This window comes from Fulmarus glacialis, unplaced genomic scaffold, assembly GCF_000690835.1.
Source record: "Fulmarus glacialis isolate BGI_N327 unplaced genomic scaffold, ASM69083v1 scaffold19804, whole genome shotgun sequence".
Taxonomy (NCBI): domain Eukaryota; kingdom Metazoa; phylum Chordata; class Aves; order Procellariiformes; family Procellariidae; genus Fulmarus; species Fulmarus glacialis.
Window position 1 is genome coordinate 4,844 of NW_009210137.1, and position 19,014 is coordinate 23,857.

The 19,014-nt window shown below is 54.7% G+C and overlaps 1 protein-coding gene across 1 annotated transcript in view; it reads right to left on the minus strand.

Moving 5' to 3' along the window:
* The window catches only part of INTS3 (integrator complex subunit 3), a gene marked incomplete at both ends in the record, with an annotated part of 35,435 nt that overhangs the window by 3,917 nt on the left and 12,504 nt on the right, over positions 1-19,014 (minus strand). Inside the window, 16 exons of the mRNA XM_009577086.1 lie at positions 183-251; positions 2,098-2,251; positions 2,402-2,521; positions 2,991-3,035; positions 3,608-3,711; positions 4,657-4,711; positions 5,604-5,733; positions 7,153-7,272; positions 8,064-8,170; positions 8,752-8,843; positions 10,827-10,906; positions 11,459-11,546; positions 12,427-12,618; positions 13,359-13,456; positions 16,691-16,820; positions 17,772-17,916. Of these exons, the coding sequence (XP_009575381.1) occupies positions 183-251; positions 2,098-2,251; positions 2,402-2,521; positions 2,991-3,035; positions 3,608-3,711; positions 4,657-4,711; positions 5,604-5,733; positions 7,153-7,272; positions 8,064-8,170; positions 8,752-8,843; positions 10,827-10,906; positions 11,459-11,546; positions 12,427-12,618; positions 13,359-13,456; positions 16,691-16,820; positions 17,772-17,916 (1,729 nt within the window). The remainder of the gene's footprint in view (positions 1-182; positions 252-2,097; positions 2,252-2,401; positions 2,522-2,990; positions 3,036-3,607; positions 3,712-4,656; positions 4,712-5,603; positions 5,734-7,152; positions 7,273-8,063; positions 8,171-8,751; positions 8,844-10,826; positions 10,907-11,458; positions 11,547-12,426; positions 12,619-13,358; positions 13,457-16,690; positions 16,821-17,771; positions 17,917-19,014) is intronic.

Sequence of the window (19,014 nt, forward strand, 5' to 3'; positions counted from 1 at the left end):
TTTCGGGGCTCCTCTTCACAAAGCCCGATGCCTCACTCAAGAATGGGGGCAAGGAGGACTAAACAAGCAGAGCATCTCCCGCGGATGGGCCATTTCAGGTTTAAATCTCCTGGGAGCAGAGACAAGTGCTGCCACTTCAGGAACGTGCTGCCTCTCACCCCAGACACCGGTCCCCTCCTTACCTGGAATGAGTCTATGACAGCTACAATCATGTTCAGCAGCTCGCCACTTCGTAGGGTCTCGTCTGGGAACTGGAAGAGTACAAAAGCGAGGCAGGGCTCAGGAAAGGACACGAGGGAGAGGTCAGTGAAAAGCTCCTATCCCCATAGCTGAGGCAAAACTCCTCCTCGGTTCAGGCTCAGACACACGCACACGTTCCTCCTTGCAAAGGGCAGCATCGCCCTTGCCTGACCCGGCGGCTCACCGAGGGCTGGACCAGAACCAGCACCACTTCCTAAATGCAACGGGGGAAGTGGCTGAGCGGGAAAAGGAGCCAAGAAAGCGCAGGAGGGTTGACCGGCTGTTTTCTGTGCGCAGCCTGCAGCAGGCAGATTCATCCACTGCTTGAGAGGGCTGCAAGGCAGAGAGCACCGGCAGGCTGCTGCGAGCGAGTGCCCAGCACATCTGTGAGATGCAGCTGACACCAACCATCTGGACCGAGCGGAGCTGCGCGAGGAGCGAGGCTGCTTCGATTGCGGGCTGCAGAAGTCAGCCAGACCAGAGTGGTTAAAATTCCCCATTTTTCCCTATCCTTGCTAGCTTTGCTCGCTGTTCCAGGGCCTCGTGCATTACGCAGCACTGCAAGAAAATAAAAAAAATCAACACACGGGGCAAAAGGCCAGGAAAATTGGCGGCAGCAAGCTATGGCTGCACCGTTCGGATCTGGCTGTCCAGACAGGCTGCTCTCAGGACATTCTGCCTGACTTGAGCTGGTCGCTACGCCCACGGGGGCAGAAAACAGTCTGACCCTGCTTTGGGGAGGGAGGCTGTTAAACCCAAAGGACCAGGGAGGGGATCCAGCTGCTGCTCTACGCCAGGATTCCCCCCGGAGCATGCACCATGCTGCTGCGTGGTTCGGTGCCTACTCTTGTGCAGGTTTTTCTCCCCTCCCCGGGCTGTTGCTGTGCCCCTTTCCCCACAGAAGCCCCCGAGAAGCTCTCGTGAGGAATGGGGCTGGACGGCCTCAACGCCCAGCAGATGTTCAGGACGGAGGAGTGGGGCCAGCTCATTCCTCTCAGGGAATGAGAAAGTACACGCAGAACTGTGACCCCTCCATCTATTCAGAGTGCGCGATGTTACCCTCCCTCTCTCCAACCCCCAGCACCGCTCCCTGAAGCCGGGCAATCGCTGGATGCTTGTTGGAAGCAGCCTCCACCCTGCAACCATTTCAAATAAAAGGCTGCAGCCTGCACAGGGCTGCAAGAGAGCTCGACAGCATCCTGGCGGCAGGAAGGTAACAGCAGCTCTGTCCAAGTCCCAGGCAGGCTGCGTGAATTGGGACCGAGCTGTGACCTATCTGGTGCAGATGCCTGGCTCCCCGTTCCAAACGTGCTCTCTGCTAAGTCCAGCTGGCTCCACCTCAGCACCGAGTGCTGAAAGCAATAAAACCTTTCATTAAACCCAAGGGTTCGGGGGCAGGCAGCAGAACTCATTCTGAGCACTGCTTCCCCAAAATTTGACACGTCCGCTCGGAGCCTTCACCTGCTGCACTCCAGAAGAAAAGCAGCAGAGAGCAAAACCTCTTAAACCAGGGAGCGCAGACAACACTGTGCTGGGAGCCAAGCATGTGCATGAGATGAATCCGGGACAGCAAGGTTAGTACCTCGCCACCCACAGAGCGCATCAGGCTTTAAGGGGGCTGTAAGCCCCTGAACATCGATCTCGACGGCAGCACGCTGACCCCCATTAAGCTGGGCTGGGGGGTGGATGGAGACTGTGTTGTGCTCAGCCTGACAGAACTTTTTCTAGGCTTTATGGCTTCTCTGCTGCAGTGTAACAGGCCTGAAGCTCAGAAGCAAACCAGCCCAGCCCCGAACCTGCCTGCAGGAAGGTGAAGGGATGCTCTGTGCATCTGAACTGGGGTTCCTGGTGCCTTACCTCTGTGTAAATGGAGGGGGTGAGGTAGCAGAGCAGCCGTACATCGTCTTCCTGGCAGGCCTTCATGTCCATCATCAGACACGTGTGCAGGTCCCCCAGCTGCGTGGCCTGGGCGAAGGACTCGTACAGGTTCATCTTCCCCGCTGCAGCTTTGCTAGAAGGAGACGTGCCCAGGTGAGAGAAGAGCCTGCCAGCCCCGCGCCGCAGGGCTGGGGTGGTGGTGGTATGACACCGAGCTGTCTCTTGGAGGCAGCCTGAGCCAAGTCAAAGCTTGGATGCTTCCCTGCAATCCCCACTGACCTACCTGGCTTTTAAATAGTATAGGAGGTGGTAGCCGATCTTGGGTTGCTTCTGATAGAGCTCTGACAGGAGATCCAGCAGCAGTGAGAAACCGCTATTATCCTCCTGCATCTGGCAGAGGTTCCTTGGGGGGTACAGGACAGGGAGACAGCTATGTTACACGGGATACCATGCACGAGCTTCTCCGCTAATGACAGGGACCGGCAGCTTGCAGGGAAACCCAGCTCTTAGTAGCAGGTGGTCCTGGCCACTCACTCTCTGGACTGGACACAGGGGCCACCTCTCCCACCCCTGCTGCAGAGGACGCGGGACGTGCAGCAACAAAGGGGCCAGGACCAGGCAAACTTCAGTTACCCAGGGATCCCAGGCTTCCACAAATGACCAAATGAGCTGTGATTTTCCTGTATTTTGTCTTTCTACTAAAAACGCAACATAGGCAGAACGATGCAATAAACTCTTCTCATTCTGGGATCAGCCCTGGGGCAAGCAGGGGCGTGACAGAATTAGACCCCGAGGATTCACCCATGGTGGTGGTCAGGAAGCTAACAAGAAAGCCCTAGCTAGATTATTTGAAAATTTCAGAACAGACATACCTAAATATTAGGTAGAGAGGCTTCCCCACCGACTCCTCCAGAGACCTGTGGGATAAACGCAATAGTCAGAGCTCTATATGCACCACCCTCTGTGTTTCCCCAGCAATGGCAGGGAAAAAGCCCTGGATCTTGGTCTCTCTGGTCCTCGGGCCATCAAGAGTTAGCCCTAGATAATGAGAAGACAGGAACAGTCCTGCTAAGAGAACCCAACAGCTCTGACTCCAAGCCCTGTTCCAACAAAATGCCGGAGGAAGAGTGTACGGTGCTGGTTTGTGCGAGTACAGCAGGGACAGATGGAGTATTTAGGAGCCTGTGTGCCCTGGTCAGACAGTCAGAAGCCACCAGAGCATCACCTAAAGTGAGCTCTGACACAAGGACCTGCAGCAGCAGGTTCTCCTCGCACTTGAGGGGAGGAAGAAGGCAGTCTCTTTCCAGCCCTGGATATGACAACTATGGACCAGCTCCACACTGACCGCTTGTGAACCCTGTATTGCTTCATAGGGGAAGCTGCTGGCTTCAGCACAGCCTTCTGAAAATGGTGAATATTTTGTTGGGAAAAGCCCAACTCCCAGTGTGAAAGGATGAGACACAAAAAAAAAAAAAAAATAGATCCTTACTCCTCTGTGATTTCTTCTGGCAAAACCTCACCACGGAAGTGAGCCTTAAATAGCTCCTGGAGGCAGGATGCAAGCACTGATAACTGCTCTGAATCGAAGTCCTCCTGGTAGAGAGAAAGGAAGGAATGAGAGGAGAAAGCACAAGCTCGAACCCTGCCTGCCCAGCACAGGTACAGCTGGAAGGGACACAGCAGAGTCACTGCTGCGGGAAATGGACCCCAAGCTGCTCAGGAGCCATTTTGCTGCTATACTGCAGCACCAGGAGTTGGTCATCAGCAAGACAAGCCCCTAATTGATGTCCAGCTCTGAAGCACTTCACAATCACTGTGGTCCACTTATCCTTTAACGGCTAGTAATTCACTGAGCTCAGTTCTCCCTCTGCAAAGGGCTAACAGGGACTGAAGGCACTTGGCAATGAGGATTTACACTCTGACAAGACTTTCCCCGTGTTCCCAGAGGGGAGAAGCAGCTCTCATACGCTAAAAGGCCACTTGACTCTAAAGGGAGCTGATTAGAGGCAGGGGATGCAACCTCCCTTGAACGCTCAGCTCCTGGAAAACATCCGCAGCTCTTCTGCTGGGCAGGGTTTGCTGCAGCCTCTCCTGAGCACAGAGCCCAGGGCCAAAAGCAAGGGAGCATCCCAGATGCACGGCACACACAGAAGCCCCCAGAAGCTCTGCAGACTCTAAAGAAGCCGCGTGGGGTCAAAATGTGAGCGCGCCTCACGCAGCGTCCCGTCTGACAGCAGCTATTGGGGACATTTAGGCACAAGGTCTAAGGAAACAGAGCATGGACGGAGCGATCTTCCCCTGCTAGACCCTTCCAGCAAGCAGCAGCTTGGGGCTGTGTTTAACAACCACGGATAGAGCTGCACAGTGCCATTTTGAACTCATTTAGGATTCAAGCGTCCTCAGGCTTCTGCGTCCCTCCTTCAGTCGCAGCTCTCAGGGCAGAGCCACGCAGGGTGGGAGCTGCCCAGCCCACGCCACTCCAGCTGCTCTGGTTTTACAGTTAGGCAGCAGCGCGGCTCCCCGGGTCTGTGCAGTTACCTCCAGGACTTGATCCACGATTTCCTGCATGACCTCACACTGAGCTTCCGTATCGCTGGAGCACAAAAACAAGAGGAAATCCAAGTTACATAGGAAGATACTGAGAGCAGGGACAAGGGGGCTTTGTGCTGAGCTGGCTCTGCTCGGGAGCCCCCCAGGACCCCGAGCAGGGGAGGCTCTGGCTGGTGCCAGGCTTAGAGGAAGGCACGGCTCAGAAGCACACACTGCAGAGATGCAGCCCTGGAAGAACGTGCTACACTGCTGCAGCACCTACTTACAAAAGTGCCCGAGGTTGTCTGCAGCAAGACAAACAAATTAAATGACTAAAAGCATAAGATTAAATGCACTTAAAGCCATAAAGACATAAATTACGTTACATCAGTCTACTATGCCAAGGTCTGCAAAGCAAGAGCTTTTTTTAACCTTCTTTAGATGGAGTTAATTCCAAGGTCACTGAAAATCAAGAGTGGAGGTGGGGAAGTCTAGAGAACATGCAGACACAGGTACATCTCTGTCCGCAGGGAATGTGTCCCATGCAGAGATGTACTGAAACCCCCAGGCAGCAATAGCCCCAAAGGCCTACGCAGCCTCCCCTCACCAATCCAACAGCAGAGAAGGATGAAACTCAGAGCCTTTTGCCTTCCTGTGACTGATTCAGAGAAATGCTGTAGCCCCCAGCAAACCGCTGTTGTGTCCTGGTCTGAGCCTGCTCCAAGGACAAATTACAAGGCTCTTAACCCAGCACCTTTCAAAACCACCTGGACATTTCCTGCAGAAACTGTGCAGGAGGACGTCTCCGTGCTAAAGGGAGACAAGCCACAAGATTGCATTAGCTCTGAGAGAAGGGCTCTGGAGCAAGCAGCATTGTACAACAGGACTAAAAGGTCTTGTGTGTCATTGCCCTGAAGAGATCAACACGAAATGTAACACAACCAAGCGATACCAACCTTCCCTTCTGCAGCTGCAGGACTTTATCCTTCAGTGACTCATCCAGCTGGTCCAGGAATGGCGTGATATCAACAGGCTCCTCCACAATGGTTTCTTTGATAGGATGAAACCTGAACTCCCTCTTCTTCCCTGCAACGTAGAAAGCAACAATGGAATAGTCTATTTTCCCAAGCAGCTACATCTAAGAAGTACCAGAGGCAATCTCTGTCCTAGCAGCGGGAGTTGTGCGGGGCTGCGGGGGCAGTTGCCATCCCAGGACAAGCAGCGTGCAGTCCAGCCTCAGATCTTGCCTTCACCCTTTAGAGACGTGTCCAGGTCACAGTGAGCAAGGTGGGATGGGATCCAAACACAGGGGGTGTCCAGAATTGTGGTTCCTGTTCAGTCCAGTTTCCAAACCCAATGCTTTGCCTGTCCTTCAACATGCTCAACAAACGTAGCTAGCTCGCAAGTCTCTCTCCACCCGAGGCACAAACACTTGTGTTCAGGACTCTAGGACTGAGATACCCCAACTGCTTTTCCACACCCTCATCCTCCAGGCTTATTCCAGGCCACAAAAATGAGCGGCAGCAGAGTCCAGAAGTGCCAGGGCCAAGGCAGAAACGCTCGCAAAGAAGCTGCCACTAAGGGACTGGACAAGGTGGCTGATCCCCTTTGCAAAAATCCTCTCTGCACATGGCTTTCGAGCCTGTGTCCCTCTCAGGGGCCCCAAGCAGCTGGCAGGGCTCGATGGGACTATTGAAGACAATGCTACAAGCACAGTGTCACATCCTCTCCCCCATCCTGGGCCCGTGGCCCCTCCCCACCACAGGGGTAGCCCTCCAGCACGGCAGGAAGCCCACAAGAGTCCTACCACCAAGGCCAGGAACAGCTTGAGATGCCTCTAGCTCCAGAGAACGAGCAGAGGGGATTCTGGCCTTGTGCAGGCTTGTCAGCCCCATGGCTTCGAGAGGGAGGGAGTGTAATGAAAACCGTGTGGCTGAGCAATTAGAAGCCTGAGCCTCATTAGCAGCTGCCTGAGAACAGAGACACCCTGTTCCCAAACAAACCATCCGGCACAGCATCTGCCACAGGGATTCCCAACCATGCAGCGCAGCGGGGCTTGAGACTAGTCAGACATCTAGAGAGGACACATGGGTGGAGAAAGCGCTACGTTCAAAGGGTCTAAGCTCTAGGGAATAACCAGGCAAGGAGATGAAGCCCAACAGCCTTTCCCTTTGAGCACAGATCTGTATCAGATCTACTGAGTCTGGCTGTCAGGGACTGGGAAGCAGCAGAGCATCGGCCTCAACACCCTCTCTTGCAGAAGGAAAGCTGGATCTCAAGAAGGGGGTCTGCCTCGAGTGCAGCAATTCCCGCTGCTCGTGGGAAAGGGGCTTTGAGGGAACTGTGCTTACAGCTGGTTGTCTGGGGATCCTCCATCACGAAGGGAAGGTGCCCGCGAGACCGCGGGGAAACACCGTCCGGCGCAGAGGCAAACGGCAGCTATTCACACTGCGGCGATGCAGAAGTACTTGAGAGCATTGGCGCCCAGCTGACTGCACTCCTCACCTTTGCTGTTCAAGTCTTCTTCATCGTCACTGAATGCGGCCTCGGCGTTGTCATAGCAACTGTCATCCTTTTCTGACATATGATTGTCCATCTCCATGGAAACGGGTTCCTCAATTTTGACTGCAAGAATGTATGCAAAGGGGTCAGAGCAGAAAGTGAGGTTACGATGGCTCCTCGCACAGCCGAGTGGCAGGGCGGGCTCTGCCTACGAGTCACCTCTACTGATAAACAGGCTCCAGCAAGGAGATAAAAGTGCTTTGAAAAGGGAAGAAAGAATCTGGGCAAGTGATGGACCCTAGAAAACTCAAGCTGGGGAAGGGAACTCCCAGCGACTCCATTTAACCATCCCTACCCGGTGCCAAGTGGGGCAGGATCGGGTCATTCTCCACCTAAGCAGTCCAGCATCCTTCGTGCTTCATCCCTCACCCAGGCCAACAGCAGAGCCCGCGTCCCGGAGCAGAGCAACAGCTTTGCCAGCTCTGCGAGGCTGAGAAGCTTGGGACAGCAGGGTTTGTTGGTTAGGTGGGTCCCTTCAGCCAGAGCAGCTGATGCGACAGGAAAAAGACAGGCTCACAGGCACAGTCCTTCAGCAGATCTGGCAAAGCAGCAGCACTCTCCTGTTAAATACAGGTTAGAAATGGTTGCTCGTTGTTTAACCTAATTATGTTAATCAATTAGCCTACAGAGAAGAAAGGCTAAGTAACGCCTATGGAGCAGAGAGAGAAACGGGTAGTGTGCATCTTTAGTGTACAGCAGGGCTGAGATGAAGGGAGACCACAACCACCCACGAACACGAGCACCCAGAGCCCTCCTCTCCCTGGAGTCCCAGTCCGACCCTCTGAACGGCTGCTATTGCTGCAGGAGAGCCAGGGAAAGCCCCATCTCCTTCCACCACCCGCCCCGCTCCCTACCTTCGATGGGGGGCGAGGGCGAACTGCAGAACTCCGGGAATTTCTCCCTCAACATGGCACGGAGCTCTTTGTCCAGCTTGGGGTTGTCGAAAAGAGGGGCCAGATGTCTGTAGGGTAGGGGTAGGAAGAGAAAGGGATGAGAAAAAGCCTGGATGCAGTGCCCTGCTGCTTAGCTTCACCATGCAAGGGGATCTCCTCCCTTACGTCAGGGCTTTGGTTTGCGTTACGGACCACAGGCTACGAGGTCCCACCTTCCTTCCTGCAGCTCAGCTGGGGTTCCCTCACTTTGCCACCAATGGGACCTGTGTCACCAGAAGGCACGTGGGAAGGGGAGAAGAGGGAGGGGAACTTGGCTGACGCAGGAGGTGTCTGCAGGCTGGAGGACCATGAGCAAGGCTGCTCCATTCAGCTCAGGGACCAGAAAGGGCTGGGGACATTTCTATTCATCTGAAGAAGAGTGGCTATAGCTTTCTTAACCCACCCATTCCCTTGCTTCAAGGAACAGCTCTCAGGAAAAGCCTCTGCACCATAAAGACACAACTATGGCTTCTTCCATGGTTCATACACAATAAAAATGCCCTCCGCAGCTCTTACAGAGCCTGGAGGTCGTTTTGACTAGGCTGGTGACACCCAGGAAAACTGGTGCACAGCAGTTGTATAAATGTAGTAACATTCATGGCTGTCTTACGCAAGGACTCGCTTCTCCACAATGTGGGTGAGAGAGTTGAACACGCCTTGCCGGACATGAGCCTCCAGTGGGGGATAGAAGTTGGGAATGATCTGAAAAGATGAGAACGACCACGTTAGTGCCATGAACGCTTCTGCCTACCATTGGGCCTGTGTCAGCCAGCAGGACACAGCCAGGACTAGCTAAGGCCATCATCGGTCAGCTTCTTGGGTCACCCTTGACTCAAGCACCTCATCCCAGCTGCTCTTGACCAAGAGGGGCAGCAGGAGAGCTCTCCAAGCGCAGCACCTCAGGGACGGTGGATAGAAGGGGGACCAGCCCATGCCTCTGGCTTTTCTGCCCCAGAAGGCCAGCCGGTGCATCTCCCAGGGATGAGAAAAACACACAGATGCTGCCTCGCGAGGTGTGAGAAGCTCTGGGGCTTGCCAGGACCATGCTCCAAGCAGCAGCAACCACTGCAGGAGTGGGGGGAATAAGAGAAGGGTACCCTAAACAACGTTCAGCTCTGTCGACATACAGTCCCTTGCTTCTGGAGGGACCAAGAGGACTCCTCCCTGAAATCTGGGTCATCCCGGGAACCTTCCACCTAGTTCCTCTGCCAGAAGGCAGCAGCTGCTTTTGGACTCGGGGATGGGAGCACACAGAGTGTGCTGGGCGTGAAGGAGGAAAGTGATGCAAGTCGCAGCTCTTCCAGCGCTCATGCCACAGAAAGACCCCGCTTCCAAGAAACACCATCAGCCCTCCCTGGGACCAAATTACTGGAACCGGCAACTCTTGGCACTGCTTCCCCCAGGACCAGCTCTGCTCCCGGCCCAAGGAGGGCTGTCCTTTGAAAGGGAGATGATGGGTCTGACTCGTCCCCTGCTGCAGTGAGATTCTGTTTGCCCTCAGGGAATGACACTGGGCCAAGCATTTCATTAGGTACCAAAGGGAACAATTCAGAAGCTTTTTTTCCTACTAATGCTCACCATTCTGGAAGGATTTATTTGCAGAGTTGGGAAGTCTTACATGTGTTCCCACAGTTGCATTCCCATTAATGAATGACACATGGGCCCGATGCTCCGACCTCCAGGAACGTCCTGGATTTACCAAGAGACCGCGAGGACTCACCAAAGCCTCTGGTGGCTGGTTTTAAGAAGCGAATAATTTAGCTGAGCGTCTGCAGCAGTGTGCCTGACTGCGCTCTTGGCAGATCAGCAAGGGGAAAATCCCTCCTTAATTTAGCATAGGTAAGGGGAGGTTAAAAGGGCTGCCAGCAGATACTGAGCTACTCTGCAGGCTATTTCGCAAGAGGCTCAGGGCAGAACAGACCAGATGATGCACTGAGGAATGTGGAAAAAAAATGAAGGGGGAACAGCTTTTTTGTTTTGTTTTGTTTTGGGTGTTTTTGGCTCTGAAGAATGGGCAGTGAGATGACACTATTTTGTTGTTCCAGTATCACTGGCTCTAGGGATTCATGAAATTCCCTTCCTGTGGGATGGAGAGGCAACAGGCCTTTGCCCCGAAACTCTCTGGGGACTGAAGACATCTGTCTTGCCCGCGTTACCATTCCTGCCCTTTTGTGACCAGTCAGCACGGAGCAAGGGGCGGCGTGCAGGGAGCAGGCTGCGCCGCTCACCACTTGACTGCTCCCAGCTTCTGTCTTGGCAGAGAAGGAAAAGCACTGACCTACACCAACGTGCTGCTGCACCAGCGATAGGGAGTGCTCAGAAGAGAGCACAGCTGAAGGACCTGGCTGCAATCCCTAAGGGAGCACCTCCCGGCCAGCGCGCTTCCACTCCTCTGCACCACAGACAAGCGTACGAGGCTAAAACAAGCCCCCGAGGCTGACACAGTGACCAGCTCTCTTTGGAGCGTGACCTCTGCACAGCTGGCTGGTGTAAGCAGATGAGATTGCGGCTGTTTCTCTCTACACTGTCCTCTGTTGACACTCCCGAGGAGTCTCTCTGTCCCACTGGTGGCAGAGGGACTGCGCAGACCACAGCGGTTGCTTTCAAAGCCTTCATCACTCAACCCCCATCATGCAACTCATTTGGCAAGCCAGGTAATTCCCTGAAGAGCGAGGGGCAGCTCACCCGGCACATGAAATCCAGCAGCGTGGCAGTGATGGCAGGGTGAGGCTTCATGGAGTGATGCATCACCAGAATGGCAGGCTCTGGAAGAAGAGAGCAGGAAGCCCTGTGCTCAGAGCCCCAGAGGTGCCCATAACCCCTGTGCCCCCCCAATTCCTGCAGACCCAGCCTTCTGCCCCTAGGGCGCAGAGGGAACCCCCTTCTTTTGGCTTGTACACACCCTTCCCTCATCCAGCTCCTAAATAACACTTAGGCTTCAAACAATGGCCAGAACCAACTTCCCCGCAGGCAGGAGCTCCCAGCAATGCCCCTGGCTGTATCAGTCCTTGCTGATGTGCCCTGAGCCCTGGGACAGCCCTGCAGTCAGGCAGCCTGCCTGCTCACAGGGAGGGACCCTCTTCCACTCAAGGAAGATCCTTGCTGCTACCTTGGATAGGAAAGTGGCTCCATCAAAGCAGCTCTCCTGCAAGCCAGCAAATCCCAGGAGTTGAGGGCAGGGGAGGGAACTGATGCCCTTTGGATATAATCTGTTGGGCTTTCCCCACCAGATCCCCCTACCTCTACCAGCTCTGGAAGGCATTAACCCCTTCTTCGACCCTTGCCCATTCAGGGAAAGACTCCCTGTAGCGGAGTACCTATATTCATGATGCTGTCCTTCTCGGGGTTGAAGAAGAGCCAGTCATAGAATAGGGCCAGTTTGGCATTTGAAGCAGCAACGTTGGACTAGAGAAGAAAAAAAATACAAATTGTCTGATGAATACAGTGCTGGGCCCCCGTCCCCTCTGCATGCCCGACGTGCCGGGCCCTGCTGCGAGGCAGGGGCTGGCGATGCTCTTCCCACCAGCAGGAAGGGCAGAGCTGGTGAAATTCCCCCGGGTACCCGCTGCTGCTGCGCAGGAGTGAGTTTTCCAAGAGAGTGGGAAATTCTTGAGCAAACCTGCCTGCTTTGAAAGCAGCTCCAGCCAGGGCAGCATGCAGAGCGGCAGGGGCCAAGGCAGCCCAAAACCTGGGAGATACAAGCCACATGCTCTGCAAAGCACAGCCTGGCTACAACCCTGAATCACGTATAATTGGGCCCCGCACATCCCTTGGCGTTATCTGCTATAGGTTCATGGGCACAGCCGTTTCCTCGGCAGCTTCTGCTCTGTTTGAGAAGTGCTGCAGACTGCAGTCCTGGGCGGGACAAGGGACGACAGGCCGAGCGGAGAGAGTGGAAGCCAACAAGGCTATAACGAGGCATCTTGTTGCATGCGCTCTCACACCCCAGTGGGACAGGAGAAGCCCCACGCCTTGTAGATGGGCAATAAACAAAGTAGAAACAAAGGACATGACAAGCTGAAAGTGAGAAGGTGAGGTTTATGCTGGGAAAGCAGATCCCAAAGGATCCAACGTGCAGCAGAGCCAAGAGTAAAATCCAGAGCACAGAACAGAAGCTGATGTCCTAACCACTGCTCTGCAACTCTCTCCTTCAGCCCAGCCAGCAAATACCTAACCCCAACCTCCCCGGCAGCTTCCAGCATCAGCAGGTTACCCCTTTCCCTGCAAGGGAAGAGATCCCAAGCAATTACGTGACTCGCTTTTGGGTTTGGCCCTCGCAACTCACCGTGCAGGTGGTGAGCAGCCACCCAATGATGGCCCAGCGTGGGAGGATGTCGGAGCTGAGCACCTCGTTGGAGGGGTGGACCACGCCACAAATGTAGCGTATGAGGTCGCAGCGCAGCGACTGGCTGTCTGGGGTGGACAGGTACTGCCGCTGAAACCAGTCCTGGTACCGCTTTTGCTGGCCGAACCGGACCTGAAGGGAAAGGGAAAGATGCAGGTTTTGCTCAAGGCTCGGGGAAAGGCTGCTAGAACCATGGTCTGCCATCCTCCGAGCTGCCTCTTTCGGCAAACTCTGCTTCACACCCTGCTCCCCATCAGCCCCGTGCTGGCAGCGTCTTCGGAGAGACCAAGGAAGCAAAAAGGCCATTGTGCAGCGTTCTCATGCAGGGTTTGTCTCCAGCTGAGCAGACGGGACCACACGCCCCGCGTGTGCGGCACAGCACAGCCCCTGCGAGCAGCCTCAGCCAGCGAGCGGCTGGGCCGGAGGCAAAGGGAGGGAGAAGCGAGCTCTGCCTGGTGTGCGAACACAGATAACAGTTAACCCTGGTGCTGTCACTGCGCAGCTCCTGGCCTCTCTTGAATACGGCTGCTGTTGTCGGAGCTCTGATAACCCACCGCATCGCGGCCATTCAGAGAAAGAGCTTGCCTTGGAAAGCGGCCAGCCAGGAGCAATGTTCCCCTGCAAAGCTGTTTTGTGCCTTTTAATGAATACCAGGGATGTCTCAGGCCCATCTACATCAGCTCCTGCTGGGCAGCCTCTCCTCCTCCTGTAGCCATTAGATGCCAGAAGCAACAAATACTTGCACCAGTAAAGCTCTGCCCTCCCTCCCCGTGCCCAGCGCCAGCGTGGGAACGGGACTGGTGCACCGGGCAGGGACGAGAGCCCTCCTCCCCCGCGCTGGCACAGGAGCCCGGCGAGCATGAGGGAATTACCCGTGAGGTCATGAAGAGCAGCTTGGTTTCCATGTCGGGAGTGAGGCGACACGCCAGGAATTTGCGAGAAGTCCTCGACTGGAGGAGCTGCAGGACACCTGGGGAGAGACAGAGAGGTGGGGCTGTGCTCGCACGGCCCCATGGACAGCACGGCACGAACAGGATCCGGGCAGGGATCTACCAACATCCGCTGCAAGTTCAATTCGGAGCATTAAGCTCCGTTTCCCCAAGGCTACAGGCAGTGGAAATGGATCAAGATTTTGGCTGGAAAAGGTCTCCTAAAACATCTGGAGCAAACTTTTGTCAGGGATCACTAATGAGGACGCCAGGAAAGAGAGCCTGCAGAAAGGGAGAGAGGATGTGCAGCAGGGCAGGGACGAGATCTGGAGGAGAAATGAGAAAGTCCAGACGCCAAGTCCCAAGCCGTAACCAAAAGAGCACGTTCCCCATCTCCCACCCCTCGGTCTGGGCACCAAAAAGCAGGGCTGGCGTAGAGATAGCCCATCCTGGGCTATATCACCACCCAAGTCCAATTCCTGCCCTGGAGTAAAGGTACCCAGATGTGACAACGAAGATCAGACATAACAGAAAACTTGTGTGCGCACGCGTGTGTAGAGAAGGGAGGATGGGAAGGAGAAGGGGAGGTTGCAAAAGCCGCTCTCGTTCCCAGACAGCTGCAAGAGGAGGAATTTATGACCTGAGCGGAGAGGCTTTGCTGCTGCTTGACAAGACCTGAAGGATTTACAGGGCAGCCAGCTCCGACGCAGACAGGCAGGCGCCAGGGACACTGCGCACACGAGGTGTGCTCCGCTCTCTCGTCGTTTGGAAGTCGTCCTTCTGCCGCGCAGCCGGAGGGTCACACCTGGGGGACGGCTGGAGGAGGGAAGCTTCAAAGCAGAAAGAACAGATGCCAGCTCCTGCGGAGCTCAGAGAAAGGGTGGAGCGAGCTGCACATCAGGGGAAGAGAGCCACAAAAGCACCTTGCTTGTTAAGAGCTCCCAGCTGCTCAGAGGGAGGGATGGCTCCTGCGCCCGGAGCCACCCCCTGCTGCAGTTTTCCCTCATGTTCGGTGCTGCTGAGCTCTGGCCCTGGTTGCTGGAGCATGAAGCTCAGCAAAACTGACTCAGATCGGAGGTTACAGAGTGATACAAACCCGAGAGCACATGGACCGGCAGCTGCTAGAGATAATAGCCACCTTGCAGAGCAATTATTAAAGGCTCTCAACAGCAGGCAAGAGGGCAAAGAAGTAGTCTTATGACCAACTGCAGGGGAAATTATTTTGGAGAGGGGATCTTCCAGGCTCCACACAAGCAAATACGAATGAGGGCACCCCTGGACAGATCAGCTTCTGCTAGGAGTCCTCCCATCCGGCCCCCAGAGCCAACTGTGGGACAGGGAGGAGTGACAAACCCAGACTGGGCTCCTGGTGCACTGCCAGACACAGCCCACCGCTCCCTGCCGCCCCGAGGGCTGCCCAGCTGCCTGCCCTGGGGACGCACGTGAACTCTGCCTGCTCCGGTGCTTTGCATCTGAAACGGCAAGGAGAAACACGCTCGTGTGTGCGTGCACTTACCCAGGTGTCATCTCACCTCTACGAACCACTGGGCAATGCCACAGACCACTGGTCGTGGTGCCAAACAGAAGAAAAAGGGAACCAAAGGAGAAAGGGCAAAAACCACAGGGACTTCGCTAGTTGTCAGAAGAGAATGAGTCAGGAGCACTGATGTTAGCCCCAATTTAGGTATCATTTTGCTGGGTCATTTGGCTAAAACTGGCAGCAAACCAGGAAATAACCCTGACCAGCTGACCCTACCAGTGTAGGAAGCAAGTGAAGCTAGAGGGACATTTGTTAGGTGCCCCAGGACGCTCCAAGCACGGACATGAAAGCTCAGCACTCAGCTGGGAAGATCCAGACAGAGCTCAGAAATGCTTCTAATGAACGTACAGCTGCAGGAAGAGGCAGGACTGAGCCCTGGAAATGTGAAATGTGAGCCTTCCTTAGGTGTAGGGCTAAGACTCCTCTGCCTCCACAAGCCCCACAGGCTAACTGGTAAACCAGAGAGGGGAACTGGGTCCCTGCAGCCCTTCAGCTGGTAAGTCTCAGCAGAGACCAGCAATGACAGGAGACAGGTTCTGGAGATGGAGAAGAAGCCAGAGATCACAGTGCTTAAGGAGCATTTAATCAAATGATGTGCTGCGAGTTTCCCTGAGCATAATCTGAGATCTTTAAAGTGACATTAACATGGCCCTTGAGAGGAGAACAGGCACTGGGGGTGGGGGGAGAACACTTTAAAGCCCCATTTCCAAAGACTCACTAGAATTGCTGCAGACAGATAATGATGTGACAGCCCCTAGAGAAGTGAATAATTTATACCAATAAAAATTACAAATATAACACGGTCTCCATCGTGTCTATTTTGACCCAGACTGTGCAGAGAGCTCCACGGCTGAGTGTTCGGCACACCAAGCGTGCAAAGCTACTGGGAGAAATAAAATCCCATTTAGAAAGTGTCAGTTGCTGCATCTTCTGGACTTGTTGCTTTAGAGCTACAGAGCTTCATCGGGCTCTTTTCTGGAGAGTCTGAAGGACTCAGAAACTTTATATCTTTGGGCTCCAACTTCACCTCAGCTTAATTAAAAAAAAGCAACAACTACAATTATGGAAGCGTTAAGTCCAGAACAAGCAATACAATTTAATGACCCTCATCGTGGCCCAGCCACGTTCTCATGATCTGTCATTACAGCTGCCTGAAGTATCTGTTTTTCAGGATGGTTTAAAGCCCAGATGCCTACAAGGCCTCTGCAGCATTTAAAAAAAATGGCAAAAGCTGCCAAGCACCGGAGCTGACCATGGCAGACTAGTCCAGGCCCTTCTTCTTATTCCTAAGCTCCTTGCAGCCAGCAGAAAACTGCTTTTGGAGGTATCTTCTAGTTAGGGATGAGAAGGGCTCTGGAAGCAGCCACATGGGCCTTGACGGAGGTGGGATCACACGGTGTAATTATAGCGCTCTCTGCATGCTCTCCTCTAAGAGAGCATCTGGAAGGAACCCACACCCCCAACGTGTTTTGCTTTAGTAGGGCTGTAATAGAGCCTGTCCGCTCTAGCACAGTCCTGAGACTTGGGCCAGCTGGGGTGCGCAGAGTGAAAAACAGCTGCTGTGCAGGATTTTTGCTCCAACTCTCCCTGGAATGGGCTGACAGTCACAGCAGCCTTGCCACAAGGGCATGCAAAGGGGGTTGCCCGTGGCTAGCGGGGCTCCGGTGGAGGCTCTCCCTGCGTGCAGGCAGGGCAGGACGGAGCTGGCCGCCCCTTTGGCCCCGGCCCTGCCTACCTGTGAACTGCGCGCTGAGGACCTGCGGGTTGTGGATGATGTCCTTCCAGAGCTGCTCAAACTCGGGTATCCTTGCAACGTTTTGCAGCAGCCGCACAAGGTCCCGGCCGATCATGAAGCAGTCCATGAACTAGGGAAAGGAGAGGAAAAATCTCATTTACTGTTTACCTGCTCCTGAGCAGGGTAAGGGAGAAGGCGCTGGGTGGCAGGAGGAGGGGAAGGGAGGAACAGTCAGTCCTTCAACCTTACCGCAGGCTCCAGATGATTCACTCTTTGCACAATATCTACACTCCTGCCCCTGGCAGCCTGCCCCTCTTTTGAAGCTAGGAGGTTCTGAGAGGCAGGGTGACAGGCGGGAAGGTCAGCAGCTATTTTAAAATGTTCTCTCTCTTGTAAAGCAAACAATTGGCCCATAAATCTGACATTTTCTCTCCAGGACTGCAGCCAGTCTCTGAAGCTAGGACTTGACACTTGGTCCTTCCCGCCCAGCAAGAAGGAAGGGGAGAGCGGGCAGTACTCAGACCGGCAGACAGGGAGCTGCAGAACCATCGCATCCTGCAGGGCTAGGACGCCAAACGCAAGGATTTCTGCCTACACCTAGCTTTGGTGGCTTCTCCTGCGTGATATGGACCAAGAAGTGGCCTGGAGCTGGCTATCGCGATCTCTCTAAGCTTGCGAAGACACTGGCTGGAGGGAGGAACGGATGTTCTTGCAGCTACAGTAAGCCACAAGCACCGAGGTGCCACAGCAGCAGAAAGAGAATGGTTTCAACCCTTCTGGCCTGAATAAAAGAGACTGAAATGAGGCAGCTCCAACAAAAGAGCTGCTCTCACCCCCTCTGCAGCCTGGAGTCTGACGGGATAGCTGGTGTGAATAGGTTCAAAAGCCATTCACAGCCTGCGCTGAGAATGAACCACACACCACAGCCTGCACGGTGCAAGCTGGGGGATGACTCTGGGGAACCAGCATGTCTCACACTTCCAGCTGCACGAGGAACACATGCCACCGCATGCAGACACAGACTCCCCAGAGAGGCAGGTCTCTTTTCCCAGCCATCCTCTGAGTCCCCGGATTTGCTCACCCGTTCACGGAGGAGGGAGATGCAGAAATCCACCTCCTTTTGACGAAGAACCTGGAGCTGAGATGTGCCATGATGGTCCACGATGAGCCGTAGGTACGTGTACACCGCCATGGCTATCAAGAGGCTGCTTTTCAGTACCCACTCTCTGTAAAGGAAGAAAAAAACCCAGAAACACCTTCAGCCACCTCCATGAGGGAACCACAGCCAGAAGTGATATAAACTTGGAGACTCAGGAAACTAAGGCACAAAGGAGACAGCAAGGGCAGGGACTCCAGCCTGTTGTGCCAGAGATGTTAATGCACGGACCATTCCCTGCTCCGTACCGGGTGCTTGCTACGCTTTGGTCCACCTCTTCCTCCCCCAGGACAGTCCCATCACAGTCTACTGTGCGGGTGCTCGCACCCAAGCTCTCTGGCAGGGTGGCAGACGTGCTCAGGTGAAGCGCCGGGTGGACTTCCAGGGCCACAGAGATGTTCACTGCCACAACAATCTAAGGTATTTGCAACTGCAAGCAATAAAGTGCTCAGGAGTGAGTGGAGGGAGCAGCTGCCCCACGAATAGATTTGACCTCAATGCTAACACCAACCACCACAGGAGCCCCTTTACTGGTCTCCATAGCCGGAAGAGCACCGAGCAAGTGACAATGCACCAGGACAAGCTACAAAGGACCTTCCCGTACGATCAGGCCCCAAATGCTCTCACGCACACCCCTGCAAGAGGTGTTTTCATGCTCCCCTGCTGCCAGTCTGCCAGTGCCAAGTGGATTAGTCCAGCAAAATCGGTGGCATCCCGAGCAGCAGGTCACACAGGGCAGCTGTTAGTGAGATATGGCAGCTCTCGAGCCCTGCACTGGGCTGGGAAGCAGCTCCCGCAGCACTGGGGGCAGAAGAGCTGCCCCTGCCCCGGCTTGACCTGGCACCGGTGCGTGGGGTACAAGGAAAAGAGCAGTCATGACTGCTGGGGAGCTGGAAGCACCAAATGGCAAGAACTGGGGAAAAACAGATGTGCTTAAGATCAAATACTAGGGAGATTTGTGAAAGGGCAGATCTAGCTGCACAGAGAGGGTCTGCGGTGGGAGAGACATCGCAGTCCCATCGAGGGCACAGCGGGAAGGACAGGGGCAAGCCGTGCTCTGATCAGCGCAGGGACTCTGCACCCAGGACTGGCTTTCTGGAAGCAGATTTATTTCTCAGCCAAGCAGCTTCGCGTCTTGAGCACAGGCAGGTGCTTCAGCCCCACTCCC